At 42.7% G+C, this 27,360-nt stretch overlaps 1 protein-coding gene across 2 annotated transcripts; it reads right to left on the bottom strand.

The window, feature by feature from the left end:
- Positions 1 to 138: 138 nt before the first annotated feature.
- nrbp2b (nuclear receptor binding protein 2b) lies at positions 139 to 27,360 on the bottom strand. Of its 2 annotated transcripts, none has more exons than XM_031850033.1 (18): positions 26,538 to 27,360; positions 7,722 to 7,844; positions 7,310 to 7,411; positions 7,140 to 7,229; positions 6,800 to 6,840; positions 6,612 to 6,706; positions 6,435 to 6,458; positions 6,244 to 6,330; positions 5,666 to 5,721; positions 5,487 to 5,582; positions 5,078 to 5,210; positions 4,811 to 4,913; positions 4,652 to 4,702; positions 4,426 to 4,561; positions 4,271 to 4,345; positions 4,053 to 4,116; positions 3,541 to 3,596; positions 139 to 3,436 (listed from the first exon to the last, which is right to left on the bottom strand). In XM_031850033.1, the coding sequence occupies exons 1-18, from the start codon at positions 26,655 to 26,657 to the stop codon at positions 3,350 to 3,352; spliced, it is 1,539 nt and encodes a 512-aa protein (XP_031705893.1). In that variant the 5' UTR covers positions 26,658 to 27,360; the 3' UTR covers positions 139 to 3,349. The 2 variants fall into 2 exon arrangements, with proteins under 2 accessions (XP_031705893.1, XP_031705895.1); XM_031850035.1 differs by having other exon boundaries at positions 4,292 to 4,345; positions 26,538 to 27,359.

The raw sequence follows: 27,360 nt of genomic DNA, 5'->3' as shown, positions 1-27,360 counted from the left end.
AGACTATGTGACCTGATTGGGAATTTCAACTGTATTTATCCTGCCAATGTGTTGATCAAATGTTTTATCTCGATGGTTCCTCCACCGTATTATATTCACATTTAGTTACACATTTTGGAAGCTGTTAATCAAACATTATTTCATGTAATTTCATGTTTATTTGATAAGGAACAATACATTATACATATATAATTGCAAAACAATAATCCAATGCAATATCTTCATTTATCTGACATTATACAATATCTGACATTATAACCGTGATAGGACCAGAAGAGTAGAAGTGAGGAAATGTAGGAGTGATATGTTCTTTCCTACAATTTTATTTTTTTAATGATAATATTTAAACCAAGGTTACAGCTACACTACATAGTGCAAGAATTATATGGGATATGTTACCCAATCTAAAATATAACTCTTGGTCTTGTGATTATTTTTAGTTAGATTATATTCCTGTAACAGACCGAATAAACCGTGTTCATTTGAAAGTCAATCAAAACCATATATTTTTGCAATTTGCTTTCATCTCCAAGTTTGAACAAACAACTTTTTGTTTGTTTAGTGTGCTTTAAAAATTCCTGTCTGTTGCACACTTTAAAACTCTGATATAAAATTGACTTCTGTCTGATAACATTTAACTCAAATAGTCCAAAACTACATCTTATTCTTCAACGATGGATACTCTTTTCCACACCTGCCTCTAAAGTTATTCAGACTTTAATCCAACTTAAAAAAAAACATCAAGATCTATTGTACCATTTCCTAAATTTGACAACAGTGAACATAGATCTGACATAACTGTGATAGGACCAGAAGAGTAGACGTGAGGAAATGTAGGAGTGATATGCATTTTATACAATTAAAATATATAATACGTATATTGCCAACTAGATAAAAATACTTTCTTGAGTTTAATTTAATTGATTTTTCGAAAATATGTTAATGTGAACATCAAAATATATACTGGAACAATACATAATGGAAAATGTTTCAGATAGGTGGATTGATCAACATTAAACCACAGTCCAACAAATAAATAAAAATACTAATAAATTCAGACATGTCACATATCATTTATTGTCATGTATTTAATTGTAGTAACCTTAATATTTAACAAATGTTTAAGTAGAACACATCCAAAAGGCAAATTTCATTCAACAGTTTCACAGGAAAAGAAGTCATTTGACATAAAATGAGACTGATATGGATGTTTTATTTTTCATGTTTGCACAGTCTAAACATTCATTTTCTTGGTCAGGTCCCCTCTGAAACTGAACTGTGACTGACAAAGGCAAAATGTTAAGTTTTGAATGGTTGCAGGCTATTAAGACATGCAGCTTACTTGATCAAATGAGAGCAATAGTGGCACTTCTTTGTATTGAAAATGTGTCTGAAAGTAAACCCATTTAATAGCCACAAACAAATATGTACACCACAGCCCATAGTCGGTGAATGTCTGGGAGAATTCATGACTCCCGTCTTCAGAGACACACTGATAAGAAGGCCGGACACAGAGTAGAGTAAGTAAGTACTGTAAGCAATGACTGTACAGCAGTGTATATGAAGCCTCAACCTTACAGACCCGGGAAACAAATGAAGCAGAGCTAAATGAGTCTGACAAAAAAAACCAAAAAAAAGTACTCTGCTGCGATCAGACAATTCCCCATTGTTTTTTTGCTCTCCAGTTTTGAAAAAGAACAATCAAACATTCTTTTACGGTGCCAAGGTTGGATTCTTGACAAGAGAATCTGGCCGAGCAGAGGGAGTGTTTTCTATTTTTGTGTGGACTGCAGTGCAATCAATTCCAAAATTCACACTGAAATTGTGTGAAATAAAACTAGAGTAGATCTGATCCTGGGAAATGAAAGTGTTCAAAGCAAAACTGTTACTCTCTTTTATCTTGGATTGTGTTTTATCACCTGCGGCCCATGTAAACCTCTAGAGGTTAGCACTGTTCATGAGTACGTAAAAGACAAAAATGCTAAAACCATACATTCCTAAAGACTTTTGGGTGGATTTTTCCTTTAAAACACCTCTAAACACAAGCTCAGCATTCGACAATATGCTCAGATGGTTTTGGAAAATACCGCAAAAGTAAGTATAGTAGTAATATTCTTCAACAATTTGTATAAACACGTTTTAAGATCACATCCCCATCACCCCTCCTCCCATTTATATAAGACTATGATTTTACTTCACATGCTTCCTGTGATCTATTCCAATTTTTGCACATGAGCTGCAGCTCTTTCAAAAACTCACATCGACTGCAGCAGAGAGCATTATCAAATGATCCACAGGTCCAGTATACAAAGGCTGAAGCTCTCAGTGGAGCTGCCATTACTGGGTGACAATCTTCACATTCACGCAGGCTGATTGTGCGGACTCGTGATAGGAGACGAGACAATAAGAATCAATGCATCTGGTTTTAAAAACTAAAAGTCAGCCTGAATTTGTTAAATTCCAAATTGCTATGTTGGGTATCGTGCCTGTTCATTAGGAAATGCTGTCCAAAGTACATTGCCATTTCAGGCACTTTGCAAGTCTTTGGCTTTCAGAGCGCTTTCACAGGGAAAACCCTTAAGAGCACTACAGGCTAAAAGAGAGGCATCATCTCATTGCTCGTCACTACATTTAGGCATGGTGTGATTAGCTCTGGGAGAAGAAGCCTTTAACCCAAGAGTGCAGTTACGTGTGTTAACTTTGTAACTTCATCAAAATAAAGAAAGAAAATAAATGGCTTGTGGAAAGCTTCTATTGTTCACAGTTAAACATAAATAAATAAGTCAACTGAATGAGTATTAACAGTGCATGTTGGACGGAATAATAAATTCCTAAAACTGTCATAAACGCAGGGGTTCTGGCTTGTACGGGAGAGAGGCTGTAGTAAATTACTTTGTTTACAATTCAAAGAAAATCGTCACCAATCAAAGTGGACATTGGAGTGCAAACGAGGCTCATGAGCAATAAAACGTCCTTCTGAAAACACAGCTGCTGCATTTCTAAGTAAAACATATCCGTTCTGAGTAGCGGCATTATGGAAAAGCTGTCAAGATATCTTAAGGCGTGATAAGCCCTTTCAGGCAGGGAGTTTTTGTCGATCTTCCATTGCTTCGTGGGATTGCTGAACACAGTCATGGTGCCTCCAGCCCACCAACCAGAGGTGCCTTTGGTTCCTGGCGTTCCCCTTTCTCACTGGGATGATGTCCGGACTGTCAACGCCCAGCATCCTTCTGTATTTGTCTCTTTTTCGGCTGTGTGATCCTGTCCGCTTGCCCCCTCCCTTTCTCGATCCGTGTGGTCAACGCCCGGGCCCCTTCTGTCCGGGGCCAGCCGCTGTCGGGACCCCTCCTCACTGTGTGCTCCCAGAGGGCAGCGCTCGGACCCGGTGTCGGCACATGGCGTCCTCTAGGAACCCTGCCACCTTCTCACTGTCCTCCTAAGATGAGATACAAGTTGCTTAAAAATGCTAACAAATCCCAGTAAGGACATTTAATCAATGCTGTTGTTGAAGAACAAACATAAAGAAGCTTTTATATCTACCTCATTAATGAAGGCGTAGTGAACAAGTTCACTGGCAAGGTCTTTGGAGGTGTCAGCTGAAAGATTCATGAAATATTTTGGTTACAAAAAAAAAATCACAAAATGAACCGTTAGTGTATGTTGTTTTTAAGGATACGTATGGGGATTCTCTCTATTTTTCTAACTGTCAACAAATCCGCTAAAAAACCAAATTGAAAAAAGAATTGATCCAACTAACAAGTATAGTCTGAGTATCCAAAGCCTGATATACTGTAGCATATTCCTCTGTGCCATAGAGCTCCATTTTTGTCCAACTACTACTAAAAACACACCATTGACGCACGCGGTTCCCGAGTTACCATGTGGGTAATGTCGGCCTGACAGCTACAGAAAGGCTGGGGAGGTCGGACTGTAATGAGAGACAGACTGAGGCTTTTGGTGGTTTTGGTCTTTGTCATCAAATTTGTAGACAGCAAGAAAAATATAGAATAAAGCTGTCCCTCTCCTTTAAGGTGCGGTTGTGGTCAACTTACTTGGAAGGATGTCACAGCTAAGCTGCCTATGAAGTTTGTCATCCATCTTCAGAAACAAAGAGAGCTGGGGAGAGATCAAAAAGTCAAATTTAAGTTAACTTTAACCACCATAACTGACTGAACGTCTACAATAAATGTTGGTCGATTGTTATTGGCAGAAAAGACCAATATGCTTGATTGTTAAGGAGCCCAACAAAAGAGTTTATACTAAAATGTACCTGTAATACTATGTGACTCACATGAGTTTTGGTCCCTTCTTCATTTGTCTCCAAATTACAGTGCATCTGAACAACCTACGACACAACAGAGAAAGAGGGTCAGCACAGCAAAAATATCTTTAATATCTAAAATATTTAACGTCTGAAAGCCGAACCTTTCTTGACTCTGTCTCCTGGGGTTCGGGAGTCGGCGTCTTGACCGTCTCAACCTGCTCCTGAGACAAGGACAGGGCTCGAGGGACGGGGTGAGGCCGGGACGACGCGAAGTTCATCAAGGGGTAGATCCCATTCCTGAAGAGGGGACAGGACAACGTGTTGAACCTCATGCTGCAGTCACATCACTGATACAAAACCAGTCCTACACACTGTGGTTACACTCACTTGACATCCTCCAGAAACTTGTCAAGCTCCAGAGGGGACACATGAGAGTATCTACAGGACATGAGGAAACACACAGGAGAGCAGAGTGAGTGTTGTGCTTCACATGTCAGGATATTCAACACAAGTAGACAAAGATGTGAGGTGCTTGTGAGACTTTACTTGAGCTGAACTCCCTGTCTGTCATCATGTTTAATCTCTGCCATGACAGCGTTGGGGTCAAAGGACTTGGTTTTCTCCTCCACACAATTTTCTGGGAGCAAATCTGTAGATGCAAGAGAAGTCAGGACATCAGCTGATTTGATACAAATATACAAAACCCTTAGAAATTGATCAGCTGCATGCAGGAACAAGTAAACATGGAGATGTGCATTGAAAGAGGAGACTTTCGTTCGGTGGAGCTTGGCTCGTGGGCCTTGAGAAACTCACACTGGTTGTTGATGAGGCAGTGGGCGGCGAGCAGTTTGAGGGAGTGGACCTCGAACAAGACTCGGTGGAACAGAAGGTCGTGAGCCGTGGGACGGAGCTTGGCTTCGTGACGCAAACAGGACTGGGTGAACTCCTGCAGAAGGCAACCGGTCCAACACATAACTACAAGACTGCACAGTATGACCCAGTTTACCCGAGCATCGCGCTGTGTTCTGGATTTCCTGGCAAAGTTTTACTGAAACGTTCACTCTAAAACTGTACAAAGTCTCGGCATGTGGTAAGAAATAAACACCTGGAAGCAAGGTAGTATGTGGGCGAGTGTTACCAGTGTAACGTGGGACAGTTTGTCTTTGTGTTTCCATGGTTGCACTGGTGTATATTTAGGACGTGAAGTATTTTTTATACTCACTCTCATGAGAGGGTCTTCCAGAGATTGACCTGCGTTGACGATGGCTTCCTTGGACACAGCAGTATCTCCGTTGGCCTGGATCTCCAGTACTGCCATCTAGAGGTGCAAATAATCGGTTAACACAATCACACATTAACACTCTGGGGGAGGGGAGCACCACACAGATCTGTTTCTCTCACCTCTAGAGCACAGATGCCGAAGGAGAAAATGTCTATGGCATAATCATCGTCGCCGGCTAGAAACAGAAAAGGAGAAGCAAAGATGAAGGTGGTGAGTCGTAGAGAATAACTTTAAAAGGAAAAGCTGCCCCAAAATAAAAATGTAGTCAGATTGAGCGTTATTGCAAACAAATAATTAACCATATCTATGTTTTTACAGCTCTTAAAGCAGCACAAAACATCTCATTAAATGTCTGAGTAGGATAATATGAATGCTTTGTCTCATTATCGCACTCTTTGTGTGCTAAAATTACGTCACAGACTTCCCACAATTCTCTGGAAAAAGAATCAACACTCTATTGTCAACAAAACATCTGGATTGTGCGGCAATTGTGTGGGAATATGAAACTACGGGAACTAAGTCGAGTAATTTTGCCGATATTACCAACTTCAGCGGAGTTTAAAGGCACATTAAGCAAAGTGACGACTGCATTTTTCACTTTGAGGTGAATCACTCAGTTAAGAACGAATGAAGATAGATTTTCGGTAGAAACCAAGCCGCAGAAAGCTACACACAAACTCCGCTCCATCACACTTACATCCATATTCCGGAGCAAAGAAATGAAGATTCCTCTGCTCGTCACGATGCTGCCGCGCTTTACTGTGGACGCTGGCATCTGGAAACACTGATGAGAGAAGACACAAATAGTATCGATACATTAGATGAAATAAGACGATGGATGCGACACAAATGAAAACATAACTATCAGGGAAATTATCTATATCTTACCATTAACAAATAGCCGATGCCACACTGTGGAAAGAAAATGAAGCATAATTGAGTTTTTATTCTGTTTTGCAAAATTGCAGACATGTATTCAGTAAATCCACATTGCACGGTCTGAGGATACAACATGGGTCTCCTATGCTGGTTGTAATGACATAAAAAGCCCTGCAGGAAGCAGACCTGAGCCGATCTTGATGAGGCCGTTGTGCTGAATGAAGATGGTGTCGCACGTCAGGTTGGCGTGGATTATTGGAGGCTCACAAGAGTGCAGATAACTGCCAGTGAACAACAAAGCGTCCAGTTAATGCGATGACTGGGACAATAGAAATCTCTCATGTTAAAATCCTGGGGAAGAAATCAGTCAGTACCTGAGGGCAGAGAGAATCTGGGTGCACCATCTCTTCCAGGCCTAAAATATAGTGCAACAGAGCAACATGAGGACAAAAAATCCCTCTCTAATTCTCGGGAATATAATGCGGAGAATAGCTAAACACAGCAACGTTACGACTTTAAAACAGCAGATGTAGAAAACAGAAGAGAGAAAAGAGAGAGGATGAGAAGCAGGTTTCAAAGAGATATATGTCTGAGCAGACTGAGCCACCAGGGTGTCCTGTTACATCATCTCTAATCCTGCAGGAAATATGGATCCGAATAGACTGCAGTACTGTGCGCCACCACCAGGGGACAGACACCAGAAAACAAACTGACCTTCACATTCATAGTCTTGTGGTTCTTCTTAGTTTTCTTCAGAAACTGCTTGAGACTGCCCGACGACATGTATTCTGTGATGAATATAACCTGTGGGCCGCATATGGAGTCGAGTTAAATAAAGTGTGCGTGTCGAGAAATAAGACCAGAGAGGATTAGAAAGATCGTACCCTCGCCTGGCTCTCCTTCATGTCCAGCCAGTACTTGTGGAACTTGACAATGTTGGGGTGTTCGACCTGCATCAGGTTCTCAAACATCTCCTTGATTGTCTCCTAAAGAACCATACATCTTCACTTTAACATCACGGACCAAGTCGGGTCATTAAATCCCCTGGCCTTTACCAATTAGTTCATTACGCGATCAGTAAATTCATTGGCAGATAATCAAGAATTCTGGAGGCAAAAATGCCAACAATTCACTATTTCAAACTTCTCACATGATAATATTTCATGGTTTTCTTGGGCTTCTAAGTTATTTAAATCAATACCTTTGGGGTTTGGACAAAATAAGCAAATAAAGTCTCAGAATAGATACAGAATAAATACTGCCCGTCTTGGCTGTATGGAAGAAGAACCACAATACCTCCTGTGCTTTGAAGACCTTCTTGTCAGAGAAGAGCACCTCGTTCCACACCACCTCCACGCCCTCCTCTGTGTCCATGGCCAGAGAGGCACTCTCCACACCTGGGACATTACCTTGGCTCACCTGCAGGGGGCAGACAGAGACAAACAACAGGACTTAGCATAATGCTAACACTGCAACTGCAATATCTTGAGTACTCATTTATCGCTGTCCTTTAAAAGCAACTGCCAGGCTGGCAACCAGGCATCAGTTTTTGGTTGCCAAAACTGTCAGTAAAAACACCAACGCACTGGCAGTGTTGCCTGTTTCCGGTTGTGACTTCAACAGCAATATTTAAATATCACTAATGCAACAAAAATTAAAATCTATTCATTCTCGGGTGCCCGTTTGGTACATTTTGTTTTCAATGTATTTATTATTTTAAACGTGGTTACCACTGATGGGCAACTAAAGGCCAAGGATTGGTTGCCAATTTGTCAAAGTGGTACTAATGGCAACCTGACCAACATCACTGTCAAGCCCCGCATTAATGAATCAATACGGAGCAACATCATCATTTGGGGACGTGTTTGTGTCCATCTGATGGACGCTCGTTGTAGCTCTGCACGTCCTCCTGAGGGAAAAGTCTGCTTCAGCTGCTAAACGCTCCACCACGTTAACCAGCTAGTCTGGAACTGTGTCGACAGTCGACATTTGGCAACGACCTATGCGAGAGTGCTGCGAGTGAACAAAAGCAGTACAAACAAAACAAAGCTGCAGACATTGCGGTGCCCTTGCTAAAGAAATAAAAAAAAAAAGCACGTCTGAAATGATTTGACGTCACCCCTGTGGTTATAATAACTGCTAAAAGCTCCACACGATCCATTAACAGCGGCAGCTCCATTAATAAAAGTTGTATTTGGGAGTGCGAGTTAAAAAAGACAGTCTACGAGCCGTCATTTTTGTTTAGACGGCATGCAATTCAGTTTTCCATCCATCAACACGCTAGAAGGCGTCAGCGTGGATAGATGGAGGACTCATTTCACTGTGCTGAGGATATGTTAAACGTGGCCAGCCAGCTATAACATGATGAAGCGTAAAGAGGGGCGATGGGATGAGCAGCAGCTTGCGTAACGAGCGACGAGATGGATTAGCAGGAGACGGAGAGGGAGAAGTGAGAGGATTGAGGGATGAGGGACTTAGAGCGACGAGACACGGGCAACAAGATGGAGGATGTGGCACCGGAGATCCAAGAACTACAAAGGAGGGGAAAAAAAAAAAAAAAAAGGAAGCGGAGTGAAGTGAAGAGGCAGTGGCTGGGTCTATAATCTGGCAGACGCAGACGGCCCCGCGGCTCCACGAGTGTTTATGCAACAGCGGCAAACTAAAGACTGCTCATCACAGGATATTGCTGCCTCAGCTGGGCAGACCTGCTGGCATACGTCTATGCAGCAGAAGCGGTGGTGCAGAGAGTAGATCCGTTACTAATAACAATGACGCAATCAACAGGAGGAGGGTTGTTAACAGAACCAAACAAGCAAGAAGACAAACAGCGACCACAAACGCCACTATAAATGTTCAGATTTGATATTCATGAAAGGAACCAAATGCTGGGTGTGCTTATTGCTCCACCCGCAGTGCAGTGCAGCTGTAAAATCTCTCTTTGCAGGCGAGACATAACATATAATCTCACTTCTCCCACTCTACAAGAGATGATAATCTGATTACTGGTATTACGGAGCTGGAACCTAATCCTCCGGCTGGCTGGCGGAGGAGGGAATTCCTTCGTTTCAATAAGCCACCAGGAAGGAATTGTCAGTTTCCCTCCGGCGTCGGGGCTCGGCTGTTTATGTTCTCTGGATGTTGAGAAACACTCGGTTCCCTGTCCCAACGTTTACGTCGCAGGGGTTTTTGCTTGGTCGCCGTAGCGCGAGACTCGTAAACAGCACACCGCTTGGCTGTGATTGGCTGCAGGAAGGGAGGTGGGTTTAGCTCGCGCATAGGGATTTAAGGGATCGTGTGTTCATGTCAAAACAACTTCTATTCTGATGTTTGGTAACGCCACATCCGAGCCGGGTGAAACTGGATCGTGAAGGCTGACAAACTAACCTCTCATTACCTCGCCACACATTTCTCATCGTTTTGATTTGTGAGGTAAAAATAGTGGTAGAAGAACCGCACACGAGCAAAACAGAGAAACTGCAACACATGTGAACTTCAAATCCCACCTCTGCCTCTTCTTCAGCACAACTTAGTCCACTTTAATGACGGCCACCAAAAGTAGGAAAACAGAACTCTGTGTGGTGACGTAATACATCACTTCTCTCTCTACATACAAGCAGCGTATCACTCCGCCATCATGGTTAACACAGCAGTATGTAGCTCCCAAACTAAGCACATTTTGTGATACATAATCTACAATTAAAGTTAATCAAATAATCAAAAGTCTTTAAAATTACTCACAATCCAACTGTTTTTGAAGAAAGAGGGTTAAAAGAGTATTTTGAAAGATGTGTGTACAAACCATTTTCATATGTTGTCACATACTCATGTGTTAGAGGGCTGCAGGGATGATTTATGTTATTTAGTTAGCATCGCACTGGTTCCTTTGACAAAAAGCCGATGGGATTTTTTGATTAGACTTTGGATGATTGCAGAAAATAAGCAAACAAACACCACATTTTGGATTTTTGTAGCTTGAATGAAACATGCAAAAGTATAAAGCTAACATTGGGCTACAAATGAAGTACACCACGGTAGCATGAGCGCGAGTAAACACAACGTGGCTGTAAAGGCGGACTAGTCGGCGTTTAGTAGTTTAATTTAGCCACTTGATAGCAACCGCCATTTTTTTAGACACGTATTGCAGAACAAACAGTTGAAATCTCTTGCGCTTGTGTTAACCACAGACCTTATTTCAGGCATCTAAACAAAAAACCCATTTTCGCTGAGACGAAGGGAGACAAGGGAACCGGATGTGAAAAAATGCTGACTCATTAGCAGATTTTAGGACTCTCCTGCAGCACCCTGCAGAGTAAACTGAGCTAGAAGTGATGCAGTCTAATAAAACTGCCCGGTAATAAATCCTGCTCAGTTTTTAAGAGGGGTGTTGTTGACTGTGTGGAACAGTATAGAAGGATGTAGTTTGTGGTGCGGTTGAATTGTATCATGCTGTGCAGTGTTGTATGTTACTGATAGACACACCCTGCTATCTGTGCACAGCTGCATTGACTTATGGTATACCACACTTGCACTGGCTCATCTCAAAATGAAAAAAGGTGCACGATAAAGGGACAGAGGGAGGATTAGCAGACGGCTAAACGTCAGTACGGTAGCTCAGGCATCTCGTATGAAAGAGTGTCTTTGTCTCAGACTGTGTGTGGGTCCAAGCTTTAGCGACAAAGCGCTTTGTCTCCCAGACGTCAGTACCTCGCCTCCTCCTACACCTCATACCTCGACGATGAGCCGATACGCCGCACCGCGTTAATATTTAAGAAGTAGATTTTGTACAGGCAACACCCAAGTAATCTGCATCACTCTGTGCTAGATACTCGCTCGGTGTCTGCACTGTATGTAAATGAGCGCAGACTTCTTTCTGCTTCTTTCTCTCTCTCTGAGATTTCACCGGCATCAAGGAGGAGCAGGATCAAAGATTTGCACATGAAATGTTGTGGAAAATGCAAAAATCTGGTCTGTCTCTGCACAATGTGGATGTGTGAATAAGGGAATAAGGTGCGCATTGTTTCAAGCACATTGTTAGATAGTGCTTATTTAAAAAAAAAAAAAAAACTGCTATTACCTAAAAAATACAGGTAATTAGATAAAGTTTTCTCATACAACATATGATATCTTACAAAAAGATAAATCCTTATTTTTTGGGCAACACGTGTCAATTTCCTCTCGTGTGCATGTAGCACACGGTCTTTTCAAAATAAATTTCTGTTGTCACAGGAAACAACTCGGTTAGGTAGAGGCAACGAAACTCCTTAGTTAAGTTGAGGAAAAGATCGTCATTTGGGTTCAAATAACATCAAAGTACGCAAGTTAGTGACAAATAAATCAACGTTGACTTCTCGTTTCAAACGGAGAACAAGCAGCGGTCTTATGGAGGAAAGGTCGCTGGTTGTTGACAATATCATTACTGGGCTCTGTAAGAAGGAGGTGCGCTTAGACGGAAATTGGTGACACAGACGTGCCACGGGAATTTCAAAATAAAGACAAATCTTAAAGATGAAAATATGTGGGACTTTGCATCGATATTATATCGTTACTCATTGAATCGATATATCCAGATCGATCCTAGTAAGTAAATGTCCACATCTCTGAATCAACGCTTCCATTTTTCTGCAGTAAAATATTACTCAGACTTCTTGCCTGCACGTCCCCTTTTCCATCCATAAACACTGATCCGTTACACAAATGTGCTAATGAGCAAACACCAAAATAAACCAGACTCTGCAGCGAGTACAGTCATCGAGAGCTCCCGCTGCCCGTCTGATGATGAGCCGTCTCGCACTCCTTGTTCCTGTCCGGTCAGCGTCGGGGCCTTGAGCCACTGACCGTCCGCTGACCTTCAGCAGCTGACCCAAACCCGCTCCACGGTCCGCCTCCACAGCTCCCTCTCTCTCTGTCACCCCCAGGATGTCACATGTGTAGCACACAATCAGGTCGGATAATGTGTGTGTGTGTGTCCGCTCAGCGTGAAGAATAACGTGATGGCACCAGCCGTGACAAGTCAAGCAGGGGACAGGAAATGGGCAACAATCAACGCTCTTCATTCACAGTCAGATGAAAGCGTCTGCATGGGCGATTTCAAATCATAAGACAAAATCGTGTTAACTTGTCCGGAGCATTTTATCAGATTAATGCCCTCCATTTCCCACATTATCTAAATCAAACTGCTGCCAGGTTTGACACACAAGGTCACACAGGCTCACGAGTTATTAGACAGATCGGCCCACCATCACGTCTCACTTATTCATTTTCTCATGGAGCAGTTAAAGCTCCCCACGAAGAGGAATGTAGGACAGCAAGAGCAGATGGATACAAAGGGGAGACTAAACAAACAAACAAAAACAGGACACAACAGTGGAAATCACAGGGAAATATTCAGCCTCTTTTAATGAAGCTCTGCTGAAAACTAAAAACAGAAAAGTAGACTTTCACATCCTGTTGCGCTGTTAAAAATGACCCATTTTAATAAAAAGGTTGAGATAAAATCAAATTGGTCCTGCTAACAAAAAACTCTTCAACAAAGAGAGTCAGCCTCGACTTTTCTTTCTCACAAAACTGGGACAAAATAAGCATCGTGAGGCCTTCACAAAAGATTAGAAACTGTGTGGTTTGTGCAGGTGCAGTGTCTGTCCAGGTTCAGAGCATCGTCTGTGCATCAGTCTGTACCAGGGCTGCGAGATTACACGAGCCACGCCGTCCCCGCTCCCATTGTCCCCGTGACAAAGCTGCAGATTTATAGGGCCAGCGGGGGAGACAGAACCACAGCTGAAGCTTTTAACCGGTTTAACAGCGATTCCACAGAAATCGCACATCTGCCTGCAGGACAGAGGCGGCAGAATGTGGATGAGTGTTACACACTGTACGCATGTAAACGCTTAGTTTTGATACAGATACTAAAACGTTTTTAAAAATCGTTTGAGGATCCATTTATTTACAAAACGTTGCTCAATGTCTCTCAAAATGGGATGAAGTTTTCTTTTGATCCATAAATGAGACGAGTACTTCCTTGAACCACACACAGGATGAATCATGTATTGTCATTTTCCAACGTGATTTAGATCCCAAAATATCACAAGAGATGAATCTGACCATAGCTTTTCCATGCTCACTTTTCTTCTGCTATAGACATGTTTTGATTAATATTTGGATAACCAAGCCCTACTCAAAATATTCCAGTACTTATTTTATTATTATTTGATGTATTGCATATTTGCCATTTAGCTAAATTGCTACCTGAATGTTTTGTGAATTGCACTTTGCAAAAACAAAATTGTGAGAGGGCAAAATCAGCAGTTCTCAATATTTGAGAAGCTGAAAACTGGAAACATTCATGAATTCACTGATTGAATCGATTGATAACGTTTAATCTTCTGTTTCTTTATTGAATAATCAACTTTCAACCAGCTCTCCTAGCATCAGAGCATCACTCTGCTGTGAACCCCGGGCATAACTCTGTCCTTGTCAAACCCATGAACCTTCATGGAGCCGGCGAGTCAGTGAGCTGAAAAGCCCCCCCCGCCCTTTAAAAACACACACACTCAGCTCAACCAATGAAAACGTGTTTCCAGTGGAAAGAAACAGCACAAGGTCGGTGTTTATCTGAGTAACTACAGTGTGTGTTTACTCATTTTCCTGCTCAACCTCTTAAGATAAAGAAGATAAGAGCTGACATTTGAAACATTTACGGGGTAAAAGGAGTACAGAGAGATTAATTTCTTACAAAATAGACATTAAATAGCATAGACAAGCATTTATGTTGTTTTTATGTTTCATTAATGAAGAACTCTGTCTGTGAATCCTGCTAAATATGAGTTGTAAGTTTTGTCTGATATTTTTGTCTGAACATATTCATCAGCACCCACGTGACTGTCTAACGTAATCCACTATCAGGCTCTGTTAAAACAGCCGTATTCTCTGTTCCGTTATTGCAGCTGTATGCGAGAACGCAAATGTCCGAATCATTCAGACTGGACATTAAATGGACTTTACCATGCCAGCTCCACAGTACAAATCCTGTGCCGAGTCCCATTGAGTCCATGTGTGAACAGAGCCGGTCATTGACTTCACAGCGAGTGGGCGTGTTGGTGACGTTGACATGCGTCTGGCGCAAAACTGTAAAAATTCTATGGCTGAAATTACAAATCAGCTACGTGACCGCTGTGTTTTTGCGGCACGTCCTGCATTAACCATAACGGAGTATCCCCAGTAGGTGAGAACGCGTCTGACACGGACCATCTCCTGTCCAGTGCTTCATGTGTGGAAAACGTCCAGAGAACCTGGACATTGTCCGGACTTCACATGAGAAAACGTCTCTTCACATACAGGAAAACTCCTTCAACAACCTTACATAACCTTCCATCTATTACAATGACTCAGACACTTGTGAAAGTGCTGAGTCATAATTGTAGAAAATTTGTACGAATCCCCAACGGCTCTTCTCTCCGTGACTGATTTATTGCTGCTTACTATACTCACAATTCATGTCACGTCAACACAGTGAGAAATTAAGCCTTCTCAGCGAATAACACAAACATCCCACTGATAGAACGTTCTCCTTTCCAGCGTCTGTCTTGAACAGGAACACGCTCTTTGAACGCTGGCCCAGTCCCAGTGTCCGGCCTCGCAGACTCAAGTCTCCGGATGGCTCCGTGGTTCTTCCCACGGTGAGAAAAGCAAGTCATCTTCTTCTCAGACTTATTCGGCCTTATACGACTGCTCTCCAGCCGTCTGTGGTCAGCGGTGGAATGTAACTAAGCGCGTTTACTCAAGCAGTGCACTAAAGAGTACACTTCACAGGCAAATACAGCACTTCTTCTTACTCCATTTAATTTGAGACAGAAAGACAGAAACACTTATACTGAACACATTAGATTTGAGCCTCACACTTTCCTGGCCACAGAAATGTCTGCTTTTCCATAGCTCATTGATTATTTGGAGCCCGGGCAACTTCTTGCACTCAATGACGTCAACTAAAGTTTGTGAGCCCCCGTTCTGACTACAATCACTTAGTTTCACCAACAAAACTCACTCACTCACTCACACATGCAGTATTTTGGCACCAAACAAAGAGTAGAGAAGGGTTACAAAACAAGAATGGAGTTTTGCAACAGGCCCCCCCCCCCACCCCCGTCCAGACCTTCCAGTTCTTGGAATAGAAGCAGCGGTTTTCAACAAGGCTGCTAAAGAGACGTGTGTGTTTGCTTCGCCTCTGAAACTGGAGGAGCTTAACAGGGTCTGGCGGAGTCTGCGCGAGTCTTTAAGTTCTCCATAAAGCGGGGTAATTTCTGCCCACCGGATTACCCAACTCCTGCTTGTAAATCCCCATATGCAGCTTGCTTCATTGCCACTACAAACCCCAGCGGAAGAGCAATATGTTATGTGAGCTCCAACCCCCCCCCCTTCTCTTCTGTGTCTCCAGCAGACGTTACTGCAGTACAGGTTTCCAGCAAGCAAAAAAGGGGGTGACTCAGGGTAAAAGCTCAAAAGGCTTGCCAAACAGGCTTATTGAGTGTTTGCCACAGTGGCCGGCCAGCAAACCGCTAAAAGCGCAGTGGCGGCGTGCTCGTGCACGTTGGGACTAACATTAGCTCGTACCACTCCCATTACTGGAGGGCAGGAGCAAGAAAACAACATTGCCGAGCAGAAGGAACCACTTTAGAGGGGTGTGAGTCGAAGCTTCTCCCTCGCAGCTATTGTTGCGGGCCTCAATTAGTCAAACGGCTGCTACGCCCGTTAAAGAAGCCTCATGTGGAGAAAAGGTAAAGTAGATATGAATACTATGAGGGGGCAGAGAGAGTTGCGTTTATCATGCGGCGTTTATCTTCCAGGGGAGATTAGGCGTAAGAGTTAGAGTCAACCTGAGATGGCTCTTCAGCACGTGTTCAAACAAAAGCCTGTTGGCAGATGGAGACAGCAAGCTGCTTTTTTTTGTGTGCCTGTTGTTGTTACGTAACCTGACAGACAAAGCTCAATAGGAGTGTCTGTAAAGGCACCACGTGGGGGGTGGGGGGATGGTGTCTGTTTATCTAACCCTCAGCTACCTGTCCACAGTTTCCACACAAGACACCAAGCACTGCAGAGTGTGTTGTCATCACCAGGGCCGACAGACAGGCGGGTAAAATACCATCCTACGAGTTCAGTTTGAGGACCACATCCATGAGTTTGAAGGTTTACAGGAGCCCTTTACAATATATTAGATTTTACAGCTCACGGCTGCAATCATATTATCTTTTCCTCGTGACGATGATGAGGTCAAGTGGAAATTCAAAGGACAGGACCTCTGTGTCCTCGATGGCAGCTGCCGCCCTGATCATCCCCGTGCGGCGCAGGGTGGGGGGGCTTTCATTCACCGGCACCATATTTAATTCATCAGCCATCTCACTGATTGATGGCTGCAGGGATGCACTTCTAATTCAACTCCTGCGTGAGAGCGAACCTGCTTTACTTTTTCAGCCGGCCGGAGCTGCACGAACAACACAGACGCATTCAAATTCTGAATGCAAATTAGGATCGCGGAGACAACAGCAGATTTACGAGTGAGTGGAGGTCTGGTTTCAGCTTGTGAGACACGACATGTTATTTGAGCTCATGGGGAGAAGAGCTGCAGGTAAACAACGAGGCCTCGGGCAACAACACTGGAGTAAACAATCACACAGGAATTGATGATTTTGTTCATATATTTTCATTTTATGCTCGAATCAGATTACCACCCGAGCTGTGAGCGTAGAATTTTCTTTTCAAGTGTTGAAACACGTGAAGAAGTTATTGCATTTTTCCTTTAGTCTTCTTCTTATTGCTTTAGGGACTGTAGGAAAATCATTAGGGGGGGGAGGACGGTTCAGAAAACACGAGGGTTAGAGTACAACATTTGTACCTTTTAGTTATTAACGGAATGATGAATTGCAGCAATTCAAAAGTGTTATATTACTTGGCGATACTGTGAGACGGGTGGTAAAATAACGCTGCAGCGGGGCTTCAGCTCTCCTCCAAACCAGATTTCATCTCACTGTACGAAAACAAAGTAGAAGGAGACGATGAGTTACGAATAAAAGACCAAAGATTGAAATAGAGATCTCTCACAATACAATGAATGAAATCTAGATTAAAAATAAATGCCATAAATAATACGTTTCTTACATATTTAAACATGAATGTGTGCAATGTTTCTCCACAAGGTCCAACTCTTGCTACATCCCTTTTTAACGTGCATATTTATGCACACACACACACACACACACACAGATATCTATATTTGGCTTCAAAGGTAAAGATAGGAGACGTCTGTGTTGAAGCTCAGAGGAACGAATCAACACTTTGAAACATGCGCACACAGAGTTCTCATATCAGCCGGTCAATAAAGAGAGGGAAGCTCCCTTTGAAGCCGTAAGAGGCGTGTGTGTGTGTATATGAAACATGCATGTGGTATTCCTCCTTTATTGCTAGGTACAACACAAGTCTTTACAGAGTTAGTCGTGTTATTGGAGGCTTTACGCACACTTTTCTCACCCGCCTGCAGCGGTGCGAGCACTCACAAGGATCGGTGTAATGGTTTTTTTATTGTTTGATATACATGGAACGTCGGGGCAGATGTGAGGTGGTGGAGGACCTTGGCCTTTGCGGGGGTGAAACAATAACAAAAGCAACCTGGCTATAACTGCACCTTTAAAGTCTCATTGCTCTGTGCAGTCTGAGCGTCATTAAAGGCGTCACGTCACAATGCAAGGCAGGAACTAGACTGAGCCTTAAAACTATTATTGTAACTTAAGTGTGTGTGCATCAGAATCACAAGACAAAGCTCTGCATGTGTACAGGGAAACTCCCTCGGTTGTGTTTCCACTGTGATACGTCAGAGGTTCGTACATATTTTTACGTACGTTTTTAAAAGGGCGCATTCTGCAGAACAGACACTTCCTTCTGAGATTTCCCTCCAAAATAAGGTTCCTGGTGTAAATGCAGTTCATATGTTGGAATCACAAACTGTGTGTAACGATGTTTATCATTATATACAGTCTATAGTTGAAAAGCTTGTTGCACCTGTGACCACAACATATCGTGAAAAAACATGGTAAAGGTATTTTGCATTAGCCGACAGGTAAAACATCTAGTGTGACATCTAGCATCTGGGTTTTCTTTTTGAAAAATTATGTTAGTCTGATATCTGAATTTCCATACAGATACCAAAATCATACGTTTTCAATATCTTACTTTGAGAAGAGGAACTCACGTTTTCACACGTGCAGCCAAAGAGGAACTTTGCCTAAAATAAACTGTAAAAATCTTTATTTAAATCAGGAACTATCTGATCAAATAGAAAGTAAACTAGAGTATAAATCTGAGCAGAAAATTGATGCCAGCTTTTGGTACTTGATAGTTGTTGATATTCGGTTCATATCCCAGAATGCCTTTCCATCACGGGTGCTCTTCACCTCTGCTGTGGTTTAGCTGCTGCTATATTACTGGTCAAAAACGTCACCCTAGTATCAACTAATACATTCCCGGTATGGTGTCTCTTTGTCACACGGTTTACATTTGTCGAGTTACCCAAAGAAAGGACAGGAAACTGAATATTAATTACAGCATCTCAGTTCACCACAGTCCATTTGAAGAAGAAATACTGATGATAAAGTTTGAATTATGCAAATCTAAATGGTGCTGTTACAACTTCTGTTGCTGTGTGATAACTGCCATAATCCTCATGAAATTCAGGGATACAAGAAATATGAAAGCTGAGGTTTGCCAACATTTAAACACAGCCATGTGAAAGACGACTCTAGGAAACAGCAGTCTTTGAATGATCTTGCCACATGTGTAGAGCATGCTTGAGTAAGTTCGAGGCATTTCTCAGAGGCATTAAAGTCCTGTGACGTGAACCTCTATGACAGCTCCGTGAAAGCCTGCAGACACGTCTGCCATTCCTGGAGGATTCCTTTTCATGCAGGCTTTCCCGTCCGACTGGCACAAAATCCGGGTAGCTCCATTTCACACAGCTGGAGTGGAAAACGCTGACAGACACCGCTCTGTATATCCCATCAGACTTGATGACCCCACCAGAGGCTTTCGCCGGCCCAACCTGCTCACATTTCACGACCTAGGTGACAGGATCCCTCAGGATCGCACCATCCGACGACTTCCTCGGTTACGAATCGTAACCTGAAAGCGCTAAAAGGCCCAAAAGGGTCAGATATGAATGCTTGATGCGAGGTCTGTTCATGGTGGGGCCTAAAATGTTTACTGTAATGCAGCGACAGAAACAGCAGCTCTGAACACTCCTGACATACTTTAAAACTGCTGTTTGTAACTTGTTCTTTGGTGTATTTGCAGTTCTTAACTGTCCAAACATGACATATTCAGGACAGCTACAATGAAGTTACAGCAGGAAAAAAACAAACGGGTCAGATAATAGACTTTGATGTCTTTAAACCTAAAAGCAAGACATTCAGTCAAGACTCACAATTTAGCACAAATATGTATATTATTCATATATTATGTAATATTTCTGTTAAATGATTCCCTCATTTTCCTTGAGCTCTAAAATTTTCTTTCTCATAAAACATTTGCAAAGCCAACTTTTTGAATAGATTATTTTAAATTGTGCATTGTTTACATTAGGGATGCTGACTTTGAATATCTTCTCTGAACCTCGTTAACCGATCATTAACAAGATTGCAGGGTAGCTGTGGTTAAAGTGCTAACAAGTCGCCCAGCTGCAACAACAAATGATGCACAAACAGCTTAAATCCATCATTTACCTCCAGCTACTGTGTGTGAGCAAAACAGGAAACCGAGTCCCCAGTTTACCCCGTCCGGAGGAGTTAAACAGCCACGATGTAGCAGACACTTTCCCACTAAGTCTTTTTGGTTCAGCTGCGTGGTTGCCGGCTGCATGTCTGCCTGGCATACTGTCAGCGTTTTTCAGTAAAGCGTATTGCAAGCCTGGCGGGCCGCCGTGTGTTAGAGACGGTGAGTATGAAGTTAGTAGTAATGTTTTAGCTGCGATTGTGAAAGCAGCAGCGCACTGTTCATGTGTTGATTAATTAAATGCTTTTCTCATTTTAGTGATAAGCCGCTCCTCCGAATTTAGTTCAGCTTTTTTTTTTCTTTTATTGCGTAACTGATGTTATTAAGCAGCCTTATTGTTAACGGGTAAAAGGTTAATTATTAACATCCCTAGTCTTCAGTTTGTTGACACTTCTGCTATTTATACTATTGGGCAAAGTTGGGGGAGAGAAATTCCTCATCTTTCCTACAAACAACTACAACTGGGAGGTTGACGCAAGTAGTTTTCCTATTTGTTTTTATGGTCCATACAATATGACGCAGATGTGGTGTAAGGGAACAAATTACGTTTTTCAACGGTGTAAATGATTAAATTGAAGGAATGTAAGTTTGTCACACACATGACTTTGAGGCCTTAAACAAATAATCTGCGGAAACAACTGTTTTTCTCAACTCTGTGCAGTGCAGATAAGAACTACACAGTTTTCTTTTGTAATTACCTTGCTAACACAAGACTCTTTGTGGAGACGTTTTCCCTCCTATCCTGTCAACCCGCAATAAAGTTTAGATGCCAGCTGCAGCTACCACACGTACTCTCAAATGAACTCCTGGAATGCACTCAATATTACAAGCTGATGAGAACAGCGTAACTAAGGGTGGACATTTCCTTCAAGATGGAGGTTAGTAATAGCATCCTTGTCTAGATGCTGAGCAATGAGTAAAAACTGATAATGGCGCTAGATGAGTCAGGGGAAGTTCTTACAATCCATCCTGTGGGGAACATTACAGTGTAGATACAATCCATCTAATAGCTGATGAGACATTTCACTCAAACCCACAAATATCAATCTCACGGTGGCGCTAGTGGTAAAGACAGTGGATCACAAAAGTCATTAGGATTTATCTTCTGTGAACCATGAATATCTGCACCGATATCCATGGCAATCCATTCTATAGTTATTGAGATTACTAAGAGCTCACCCTCATGGTGGCACTAAATGAAAAGTCCAGGGAACACCAAAAGTCCATAGGATTCATTCTCTGGCGACCACGAATATCTGTACAAAGTTTCATGTCAATCCATCAAATAGTTGCTGAGATATTTCAGGCTGGACCAAAGTGTTAGTGTGGGTAACAACAACCAAAAACGCCATCGGACATCTGCACGAATCAGTATTTTGTATTCTAGGAACGAATGGGTGTGAATGTTTTTCCTAAAAAGCCCTGAGCAACGGGCGGGAAGGAGCACGGCTAGCAGAGCCAACGCGTTAACAGGTGGATCAAAGCCAACTGTGACCTGCTCCGTTTCCCCTCCAGGGAAATCTGAGTGGATGTCATTCCTCGTAGGGCAGCTGTCAAGCTGTCAAGGCAGCGAACATGCTTGCACTGCTGGATCACTATGGAGTGTAAAGTCATGAGGAGGATGCACCTCGGGGCAGGCAGCGCCTACTGCAAGACACAACTTGACACAGGCCTATGGAGGGGTCGTTTGTGCCGATTAATGGCTCGTCTTTACGGTCTCAGACATGGAAAACATCCAAAAGCTACAATTATACAACTTGTCTGGAAATGAAAAAATTGGGATTTTATGCTTTTTTTGTCTATTTTATGTCCTTGCAAGCTGAATATATTTTGGTTTTGACGTGTTAGTCGGACACAACATCAACATGAAGACATCATTTAGGGCTTTGGTAACATAAAATGTGTGTTCTTCACAATTTCTTTACACTTTATAGCCTAAATGATTATCAACAAACAATCCTAATGAATGAAAATAGTCATGTGTTGCAGCATTACAACCCACATAACACACTAGCAACGTACCATATCTGATTTTGTGATTACTTTGTGACGTTACACTGCTGTGGTTGTTTCTAATTGTACTCCCTACAGGCTCTATTTTCATACTGTGGAAAGGACGCAGCCCTTCAGAGAACAAGCCGGCCTGTGTGTTTTAAATGCAAAACACACCCGTTCTATTTAAGTGTGCCAGTAAGCCAAACAAAACCAGTTCAATGGAATTCAGCACCATTATTTTTACTGCTAAATGTCAAAATGTCTTCTGAGAAACTCAACAACTGCAGTATGAGGTGGTTGTCATATTGCTTACACCTGGCTGTATGTGCTACAGTATGCCTCATTGCCTCGAGTTTCTCGATCCTGACGCATGCGTGCGAGCGCTAACACAAGCACGTGATTTTGCTTAACACGCAAGTGCAGAAAGCAGCACCTGCCCACCGAATTCAACCCTCACATATTCATCTGCGCTCGCGAATTAACGCCATGACAAATGAATGAAGTCTGGCCCCGACCCAGGCCGCCTCATTTTCATCACTCTGTGAAGCAGACGGGAGGCAGGTCCTGGAAATAGAAGATGGAGCAATCACTGGAAGGATTGCTGCAGGTGCACCCACAGTGTGGGGAACTTCAGGAGGTCCATCGGGCCGCAGCATGGAGCTAAAATCACAGGGGGGGGATATCCGGCGGACGTAACTCACACTGTGCTGTTATGACAATCAGTCTTTAGAGAAGGGAACAGGAACTATATATGGAGACGGTTGAGCCTCGTTTTTTTATTGTCGGTTAACGTTTTAAACGGTTAATTATCGGCATGCCTAATGTGTATCACGTCGTTGTCTTCAGATTTGACTGAGGTGTAACTCTGAGAAGGAGCACGAACTTTGACGCTGAATCTGGCGCTACGGGTTTATAAGTGCTGTGTCAGCAATTCACAAGCTCAACCGTTAGCTACTAAATAAGCAGACTAGATCAGCGGGCGACACAATAACTACCTTCTCCATTGCTTTTAGAACAGCAGCAATGCACTTTTACCTTTCACTACGTACAGTACCTTTGTCTCACAGTTTGAAAACCTCCACTTTAGAGCATCCCATGTCTGATCTTCACGGAAATATAAGCAGGAATTTACTAATTTGTTTCTGCAAAGATCAAACTGCAGCTTTTGTCAGATGCATGTCTCAATAGCAATATTTTGTGAGTCACTGCGTTGTCTTTTTTTTATGTTTTAGTGTGAATGTCCACATTGTGGGAAAGCACAGATGACTCAGAGGATAGTGCCATCAGTCAGTAAATCTTGTTAACAAAGAGAAGGGCAGGCTTGTATGTCAACAAGTATCCACCCATTTTAATTGATTAGTTCCTGGAATAGAGAACTAGCTGTTAAACCACCAACTGTTTAATTAACTTCTTGCTGCATCTAGTGTTGTAAATGTTTTCTTTCTTTTCCCACAAACTTCTGAGCCAGGGAAAGACTTTGTATAATAACCCACAATGCACCACACTTCCTTTACAGTTGTTGTGCTTCAGCTCACACAGCTTTGCTTTCCAACACCACCAACAGCGTTCAGTCCCTCAGAAAAATCAATACTCTGTGTGTTGAGGGATAAACCGACTTTGAAGGCAACACATTCATCCACTTAAGCCATTCCCACCTGAGAAAACAGCCCCATGTGACTGTAGCCTGTGTTTATTGTATTATCTGAGCTGCATAACAGATATGGCAGCGTGTCTCCTGAACTTTCCCCCACTGACTTATTTACCGAGAATTCACATGGCACCAAAACACGAGGATTATTTCATATAACTGTACCGCACACAACACGAGGGCGACTTCCACGGTTCCAGCAGGTACGGTTTCAACCCGCTGGAGCTGCTTTAATAATGTGTTGGCAACAGTGACTGGCTCAGCTCGGCCCCACAGAGATAATGTCACACGAGTTTATTTTGTTATTCTTGAAGCATGAAGCAAATGCTTCCCGTCTTGTTTTGCACCAGTATAAAAAACAATAACATAAACAAATCATAAGCTCATACCGCAGCGGTTAATACATTTTGCACATTTCTTTACAAAACTACCACTTCTAAAAACTGCACAGCTCTTCCATTTTTCAGATATATAATACTTTTCATATTCTACTGTATATTATTCTATATTTATGTTTCTTGATTTTTGCAATACTCACCTATATTATTTAGTATGTGAAAACAACCTACTTGGTAATAGATCCGATTCTGAATTTGTCAATCAAAAGGGCTAAACGTGCTGGTTCCATCTTCTCAAATATGAGGATGTGCTGCTTTTAGTCAGTGTAAACTGAATATCTTTTTGGTTTTTGGGATCGTTGGTTGAACAAAATGAGCGACTTTAAGACAACCCCTTGGTATTTACAGTCTTATGATGGCAATTTTTTACTATTTCCTGAACTTTTATAGGCAAACAATCACCCAAACGGAGATAAAATTGACAGATTAATTGTAATTAGTTGGAGCTCAACAGGATTACGCTTCCCACTAGAGCTCGGTGATATGGCCAAAATATTCTATCCCGATATATATATCACGATAAATGTTTTCTGCTAATTCCATGAATAAATACTCTATGTGAAATAACCACATGTTTGTTTTTATAATCCTGTGGCGATTAAATATAGGACAAAAGAAAAGTACTGATTATTTTCTCATCTTGTTAAGAACTTGAGTGCAAAATGATAATTTTGAAATTTGAGTCAGTATCTGCTTCTTAATATGAATAAAAATAATGTAAATTGGCTATTAAAGTTCCTGTACAATGACTTTTGTCTGTAATGTAAACCAGACAGAGTTCATCCCATTGAACATGAATTTGGATATTTTATGTTACTGTACACATGCTGATATCAGAAACGTACAGATATTCGGATATGGATATTCACTGGAGCAACATCAACCAGCCCTACGATGCTCTCAGTGGGGGTTGAATGGACATATGACAGATAGATAATCAATGGGTGGAAAAACATCAGAGTGGGGAAGTCTGTGTGTGTGTGTGTGTGTGTTTGAGTGCTCAATGGCACAGAAAGAGCAGAGAGGCCAGGTGATGGCGGCATTCAGAGGACGCCGTGTGCGTTCGAGAGATAACCTTCAACTTAAAACTCCCTCTGCCTTATCTGGAGCCGGTCGTGTAGCCGATGCCTACTTCACAAAAAAAGACATTTGGATGTCTGTTTCTTCCCTCTGATAATAACTGGACTGTTTGACGCCTCATAGCCGTCACACGGAGCATGTGGACGCGTTTCACTGAAACTGTGCTGCATTAAACAAACATGGGATTATTTATGGCTGAGGAAGCTGAGGGGTTATTTTCTTTACTGCTGCTAATGTATTGTCTGGAGTAGTGCTGAGTCATGAATAAAGCCGTAGATCTGGGACAACCATTTGACCTGTAGTCATTTCTGCCACAAGCACACAGTAGCCTTCAGCTGCTCACCCTGCAAATCAGCCCCTTCACACGTTAACTGAGCCTGCTGAGAATGCTTTTAAGATAAGAGCTGCAACAAAATCAAATAAGAGCTGAAACACTGAGTTGATCGATCAGTTAGTGGATTGAAACCGATGCACCTATTTTGACTCGTCGTTTTGTGTATTAATTTCTATTAAATTAAACAAAGGTGACATCTTCAAATTGCCTGTTTTGTCCAACCAACAATCCAAAACCTTGATTATATACAAGCAACAACAAAAAAGTCATATTTAAGAAGCTGATACCAACAAATGTTTGAGAGTTTGTCTATTTTAAGCCCTTTAAATTAAGTACATTTTGCATGATGCAAAAAGTCTCCTGCTTCCTCTAATACCTGCATGCATCATGCTGTTTATGATCCACCATGTCAGGTAATAAAAGGAGGGAGTGCCACTCGATTTACACGCCCACAGTGTGTTTGTGTGATTTACAAACCCGAATTAAGTGTCAGAGTGTATCATAAACTCCTGGTTCAATGTCAACATCCGAACAAGAAATCCTGCAGATCAAGAAGTGAGAACCGACAGTGGTGTTGGGGTGAAATGAGCAAACTATCCCTGTCACAGTGAAATGGACTGTTTTTATTATGTGGGCTGAGCAGCTCCCCGGATCTCTGTCACTGTGTTAAAGATGTATGATGCAAAACACCACGGGACAACAAGACCTCGACCTGACTCAAGAGTTGCATAACAGAGGATGTCCAGCGTGATCAGAGGGGGCAACCTTATTAGTTCCTGACCAACGAGCAATTTGCATGTAAAGGAAACACACACACACACACACACACACACACACAAATCAGAACCAACCTGCTCTTTCCGTTTCTGCCAGCGGCCGCACGGGCTCTCCTCCAAGATCTCGCTCTCATCCTCGCTCTCCTCCTCCTTCCCCTCCGATCCTGATTTCCTCTCCGGGACGGACATCGTCATTTTTTAACCACCGTGTATTTCCAGATTAACCAGAACAACCCCCCCCCAAAAAAAGACCTCCTCTGTGCGTAATGGAGCCAAACGCGGCGGTAGCGCAGAGACGGTCCGCCGCTTGTATGCGCAGTGAAGAACCCCACACACACACACCTCCTCCACCTCCTCCTACACCTCCTCCTCCACGACAACAGCAGCCGCTCTTCAGCCTTTGCGCTCAAAACATGTTGCAGAGAAAAACTGACACTGCTTTTAAACACAGCAACCCCAGCAACCCCTCCTTCAGATAACAACTAGTCTACACTAGGCTACACATTGCAAGGTCGCTGGTCTCCAATGAACATGGAGGAGAAATCAATCCCAGACTTCATGCATGCGGAATAGGTTGCGAAATGAGGGGGGGGGGGTCAGATTGTCTGTCTGTTCCCACTGAAGCACCGCGGGAGTGGAAGCTCGGTCGGCGGCGAAGCGAAATGATCCCCGGATGAGTCCACTGCGGTCATCGCTCGCCTCAGATAAATCGGCTGTTGTATTGTTTTTTGTCTTGAATTGTTCGACCGTCTTCCACGCGCGTCACTCAAGTGTTTGTCGGATCCTGCAGCCGCGAGCTGCCGCCACACGAGCACGGTGGTGCGCAGAGAGAGAGAGAGAGAGAGAGAGAGAGAGATGGAGCGCAATACCGTAAAGTCTCCTGTACATGCGCACAGTG

The sequence above is a fragment of the Anarrhichthys ocellatus genome, unplaced genomic scaffold (genome assembly GCF_004355925.1).
Source record: "Anarrhichthys ocellatus isolate YVR2014 unplaced genomic scaffold, GSC_Weel_1.0 scaffold10, whole genome shotgun sequence".
Taxonomy (NCBI): Eukaryota; Metazoa; Chordata; class Actinopteri; order Perciformes; family Anarhichadidae; genus Anarrhichthys; species Anarrhichthys ocellatus.
Note: the sequence above shows the minus strand (reverse complement) of the source record. Positions and strands in the feature narration are given on the sequence as shown.